The sequence below is a fragment of the Nomascus leucogenys genome, chromosome 4 (genome assembly GCF_006542625.1).
Source record: "Nomascus leucogenys isolate Asia chromosome 4, Asia_NLE_v1, whole genome shotgun sequence".
NCBI classification, from domain to species: domain Eukaryota; kingdom Metazoa; phylum Chordata; class Mammalia; order Primates; family Hylobatidae; genus Nomascus; species Nomascus leucogenys.
The window spans coordinates 19,364,844-19,371,298 of record NC_044384.1 but is presented as its reverse complement, the minus strand read 5'-3'; the positions used below and the strand labels follow the sequence as shown (position 1 = coordinate 19,371,298).

The 6,455-nt window shown below is 39.3% G+C and overlaps 1 protein-coding gene across 1 annotated transcript; it reads right to left on the bottom strand.

The window, feature by feature from the left end:
• Nucleotides 1-4,416: 4,416 nt before the first annotated feature.
• MC4R (melanocortin 4 receptor) lies at nucleotides 4,417-6,140 on the bottom strand. The gene has a single exon (XM_003264287.4). The coding sequence runs from the start codon at nucleotides 5,695-5,697 to the stop codon at nucleotides 4,699-4,701; it is 999 nt and encodes a 332-aa protein (XP_003264335.1). The 5' UTR covers nucleotides 5,698-6,140; the 3' UTR covers nucleotides 4,417-4,698.
• Nucleotides 6,141-6,455: the final 315 nt, after the last annotated feature.

Sequence of the window (6,455 nt, the reverse complement as noted above, 5' to 3'; positions counted from 1 at the left end):
GTGGTGGCTTCCTAACCTAACCATCATACTTCTAAAATTAATCATAATGAAATAATAAGGAATGGGTGTTTTTAAGGTTTGGGATACACATTGCAAAATGTCCTGTAATGCAATTGTATCAATTTATATTTCAACATAAAAGGATATAAAAGCATCTACTTTACTACCTCCTCTACAATTGTGAAAATTAATTTAGCTTTTAAAAATGTGAATTTGATACCATAAAATTTATAACAGCCATTTGTCAAAGGCCACTCCAATGCTATAATTAAATTCTTTTTTGCAGGCAACATTTATTTCCATTCTTTAAGAATATTCCAAGGGAACATCTGTTTGTACTTCAAGTTGACTAATGTAGGCTATCTAGTTTCCTTTATTCCTTTGGTTAAGCCATAATATGGATAGGTGATACAAGTGCATTTCTGGGGCCTTGATTACTATGCTGCAGTGTCCTTGCAGTAATTGTAGAGTTTTACTCTCTTCTTATTTCCACTAAAAGTGCTTTCTTTCCAGTAGGATTCTGTAAAGCAAAACAGCTTAGGCCAAATGTAAATGCAATGTGTTCACATTTTTATGCACTTTAAAGCATTGGTCCATTGAACCAAACTAATATGAACATTTGGATTTTTTTCCCATTTTTTCTTTCTCCTTGCATCAGTGTATCACAATAATACAAAGCAATTTAAGAAAAATTGAGTGAAAAAAACACAAAAGAAATATAAAACAAGAAGTCAGGTAAGAAGCATTCATTGAAAACATATCATGTATAACACTACTGGCTTCTAGATTAGCAAGAGAAATAGTAAAGGACAAAATAGCCTACAAGTTAAAAAGAAAGTTGTAGGAATAACATCTAATTAATGGAATAACTTTTTAAAAGATGGAAGAGAAGACGATACTCTTTACCATGTTCCAGTCTCCTTCCTCTCCCTTTTCCTCACCATAAAGAAGCACTTGCCTGATGAAGTCAGATTCTAGAACACCCATGGTGCCCATGTTTATTAATCTCACCAAGGTATAATCTTCAAATATCCCTCCCAACACATTTCAAGAACCTATGCAACCTGAAAGAAGGCAACTGCTGTGCAAAAACCTTCAAGACAGTCCATTATAACTCCTCTGAACCACACTGCACCCTAAGCTGCCTCATGTAGAAATTCCTGGGCTAATATGTGTTTAAAGCCCCTGCTCGTGGGTATGTGTTTTATGGCATTATTTATTTGTTTGTTTATTTTTTTCATCAGGTTGAAGTAGAAAGCTGATCTATAACCTGGTAAGCATTCTTTCTCTTTCTGTCTCTCTCCCTCTCTCTCTTGCATTTCGTTCTCTTTTCTTCTTAACCATGATGTTCAGGTAGTCTTTTGTTGGTTGAAAGGTGACAAGATGTCAATTTGTGGATGTAGTAGAAGGGAGGGAGGGGCAGTTTGGGGCCTGTAGGCTAAACCATGTGCTACAGCTCAATTTCCTTGGAGGTACTTCACTGGGGTGGAGACGGAATGTCCCAGACACAGGATGGTACCATGCTTTCCATTTAGCATAATTCATATGTATTTCTCCCTAATGCATGTGGAAGAATAATTGTCATTTGTGCTAAGTTTTAGATACGCCAGTGTCCTTAGCTACAGATAGCTCTAACTCCTAAGACCATAACTGGACAAATCAATCTTGATATGGCTTAAACAATGATTAATTACTTCTACTGTCTGTAGTAAAACCAAGATAATCTGATGAAACAGACATTTCCTTACTACTTCATTCATGCTATGATTCCACATCTCTCTATTTATTGGTCATGGATTTTCAGAAGGGTGGCTAGAGGTTGCCTTTATCACATTTCTGTGTGCAACCAATGCCTGACCCACTTGCTTCCCCAGTGACCACCATGGCTTCTATTGTCCTTCCCTGAAGACACTCAAGGTAGGGCGAGACAATGATGGCTAGGCAGCTGCTCCAGAAGAAAGTTCTGCCCCGATCTGTCGTCATTGCCACCACTGAAATAGATGGAGCATCAAGAATGCTCAAGGTGAGACTAAATGGGAAACCACTTTCAGAAGTCAAGAATATTTTATCTTTCTCTAGATTTTTTTAGTCTCTCTAATATGTTAAATATGAAATATGCTATTCCCTGTCACAATAAAAGTATGAGCATAAGGCTTGTCTTTAAGGGGCTTACATGCTAACAGAAGAGACAGAATGCACAAAAATAAAACAGCAAGGAAAGTGAGACTGCAATATGGAACTGGGGATTCCAAACAGGAATCTGAATATTATGGTTGGATAAGGTCTGAAGTCATGATGACATGTTGTTATTAGATGTAAGTTGAATGGAGCAGAAATAGAATCCCCTTTCCTTGCGGGGAATGTTCTCATGCAATTCTGTGAATTTCAGTTCTTTGCTCCTAATGTATTTAAAGTTACCTACTTGGAATTACCACTTTCTCTGCATCTGCTCTAGCAGCCATGGTCTCTACAGTATCTTCATTTCGCGTACTTCAAGCTTGTTTGTTCCAAATCTCCAGCCCCACTCTCATTCTCTGCTCCCTCCTATATTCATACTAAATATACTTGCTTAAGCCTACAGTTTTAAACCATAACATTTCCCCAATGGATCCAATAACAATCCAACTAGAGCTGGTGGGGCTCCAAATCTCACTGGATGTGGAATGGAGCTTAGAGGTGGCTTGGGTAAGGCCTGGCCTCTGAGGGAATCTTGATTTTACTTGAACAAAAGGAAGTAACTGGAATAGAGGAAGATTTGGAGAATAGAAAAAGTGAGTAAGAGACAGTCTCCGCACTTAAAAGAGCTAAAGTCCAATACGGTACCATGGGCATATAGGGGAGGGTGGTGTTATATGGCTCGTTCATGAATTATACACACCCTAACACTGTAAACCACTCCAGGAGAAGGTATGAACCTGAAGAAGGAGGAGCCAAGATTTCCTTCTGAGCATCTGAGATGACACTTGGAGGAGAAATAGGATAAACTGGGAAGGGCAGCCACCACAGAAGATGGGGCGTGCTCATAGCTCTCTTTTTCATATCTCTAGTCCCAGGGATTTTTCAGATTCATGAAATGAAAGAATGGACAGGAAATGTAGCAATGATAAAAACATAACTGTGTCCCTCTACTGCTATAGACTGTGATTGTTAGATTAGTGTATATTTAAATCTTCACATTCACTTTTGCTTCAAAATAGAGGAATTGCAGTGGAATTAAAATTTCAGCTTTAGTACCACTTCTTATGTGTAAACTTTAACTTCACTATTATCCTTCAAGGTAGTGTTTTCAGATGAATGTTGAAAGTGTTTCTTGGGTTTTATAATCAGTGTAAAACATTTAGATTTGAGTTAAGGAGTACCTTTGCATATGACCTCTGCCCATGAGCATTTGAAGATCCTGTAAATTGCAATATAGTTTACTGGTAATCCTCAACCTAATATATTCTTTTCCTTTATTTTAAATTACACACAGATTAGAAAGTACAGTACAAATGTTATTACTCAGTGGCCAAATCTGTAGGATTATTTTGGAGCAAAACATATTTACTCTTCAAGAAGTGGCTGTGGAAGGCTAGTTTATTGCATGACATCCTCTTCCTGCTTAAAATGTACCAGCATCACAGGTACCCTTATTTTAGATATTTACAAATATTGCCAGAAAACACTTGTGCTATGCACTTGGTTTTGAAGTTTAAAATCCTTGATAATCAACATTTGTACTCCAGTTCAAAAAATCAGCAATAAGTAAACAGTAAGTCATTTTCGTGTGAAATGAGAAAGAATTTGATGTCAGTCCTGTACTTCTCTAGAAACAGGAAGCTACATCTCTCAGTACAATATTACCCTTTCTGGACACTTCAGCAGACCCTGAATCCTTGTTTAAAGGGGGCATAAATCCCCATTCTCTGTTTTATTAATATTGTTTAGGGATAGTTTGGTAACAGGAAATTTAGCTTGACATGGCAACGTAGGTTTTCCAGGACACTTTCATCCCCATAGCTGCCTTTTCCCACCCACCCCAAACCGAATTGCCTGTGTGAAATATCATGCTGTTTGCTAAGGGAGATGAATCTTTCTGTGTCTGAGAAGCACACGTAGTTTTCTAACTCAGCATCTCTCTTTTTTCAGCACCTGTTTTTCTCTCTAGAGGAGCTTCATTTCTACTTCTGCACAGGGAGGATGAACAATCCTTTAATTAAATTACTTGAAATTTCAGTGATGATATTTTTTAAAATGATTATGCATCTATTCTTTCAATATTTTCCCTTAACTGCTAGAATGAACTCTCTACATTTCATTGGTGGATAGTATAATAAAATAAAGCATTTATTAGAATATGTTTAATGAGGCTCTGATTTCTATGTTACAAAAGCACACAAAGTGTCCAATGCTTATGAATAACACGAAAGAGACATTGTTAAGCTTTTAATAAGGACTTTTCTTTTTGTAAATCCACAGTGCCTACAACCTATAACATAGATTCATATTTTATGGCCAAAAAGTAGCATGACATTGGAAATAATACAGAGACTGGGCATTTTTTCTCATTAAAAATCCTAAGCTTAAATTTACACAATGGATATTCTCAACCAGTACCCTACACAGAAGAGAAAGCTGTTGCAGAAGTACAATATTCAGGTAGGGTAAGAGTGAAAAAGTCTCTTACGCATGTTCCTATATTGCGTGCTCTGTCCCCATTTAATATCTGCTAGACAAGTCACAAAGGCCTCGCAGGGGATAGCAACAGATGATCTCTTTGAAGGTTTTCCTCAGTTCTTGACTGCGGAGTGCATAAATCAGAGGATCGATGATTGAATTACACATGATCAGTATGAGATACAAGTTAAAGTGAGACATGAAGCACACACAATATGGATTCTGAGGACAAGAGATGTAGAATATTAAGTGGAGGAAGAATGGGGCCCAGCAGACAACAAAGACGCCAATCAGTATGGTCAAGGTAATCGCTCCCTTCATATTGGCGCCTTGGCGGATGGCACCAGTGCCGGGGAGGACAGCAATCCTCTTAATGTGAAGCCTGGCCATCAGGAACATGTGGACATAGAGAGAAGCCATGAGAGCCAGCATGGTGAAGAACATGGTGATGAGGCAGATGATGACAGCACTACTATCTGAGTAAATGATGAACAAGATGCCTGAAACCGTGCAGGCTGCCCAGATACAACTTATGATGATCCCAACCCGCTTAACTGTCATAATGTTATGGTACTGGAGAGCATAGAAGATAGTAAAGTACCTGTCCACTGCAATGGAAAGCAGGCTGCAAATGGATGCAAGCAAGGAGCTACAGATCACCGAGTCAATGACATTATCAATATTCACTGTGAAACTCTGTGCATCCGTATCTGTACTGTTTAATAGGGTGATGACAATGGTTTCTGATCCATTTGAAACGCTCACCAGCATATCAGCCACAGCCAGGCTGCAGATGAAAAAGTACATGGGTGAATGCAGATTCTTGTTCTTGGCTATTGCCACAATCACTAAGATATTCTCCAACAAGCTGATGACACCCAGAGTCACAAACACCTCAGGAGAGACAAAAAGTTGCTCGTAGCACCCTCCATCAGAGTAGCCTTTTCCAAGGGACTCACTGGCATTGCTGTGCAGTCTGTAACTGCTGCGGTTCCAGAGGTGCAGAGAAGTGTGCATCCCACGGTGGGTGGAGTTCACCATGCTGGCAGGAGAATTCCAGTGTCCCCCTGAATTGATTTAACCTCCCGGGTCAGAGAGTCGTCTCAGTTATTTCCTCCAAGTCTTTATCTGTCTGAAAGTTGTGAGGCTAACATTGCCATGCCTGCTGTGAGTAAATGTCACAAGTCCAGAGCTTGACATGGAGTTTTTAGTCTCTTTTAGGTACGACTCTAATCATCATCACTTTAAAATCTTGGGCTTCAAAATACTCAGTCTCAGTTGAAGGAGTCTGCTCTTTGCTTTTTTGTTCTCACTTCTGCTTTAACTTTAATCTTATGCATTCAAGTCTGTTCAAAATAATTTTCCTAGAAGCTGCCATGCCATTGGGAGACGAATCTGTGCGCACATGCTCACATCGGCTGCCTCTCGGAAGCTTCTGTTTCCAGCCTGAGCGTTGCTTTGAGTGTTAGGAGCTGTAGGCGCCAGCTGCTGATTTTTATGATGTGTGGAGAGAAAAAAAACATGTTCACAGTGGCTCCTCCTCTGCTTCATTCTGACCAATCCCAATGCAATGGGAGTCTGTGAGACAGGATTATGTTTCAGAGACACAAATTGCAGGGTGACACAGATTCAGATGAATAAGCTCCTGAAGTCTGAAGTCGAGAAGCAAGCCGGATAAGAGAGACTGAATTTCCCTTTTTAAGTTTTCAAGGGAAACAACTTGATCCCTAGAGGCCATTCTGTGATACCAAAACAAGCTATCTTGAGGCAGCCATAAAACAACCTATCTTGAGGCAGCC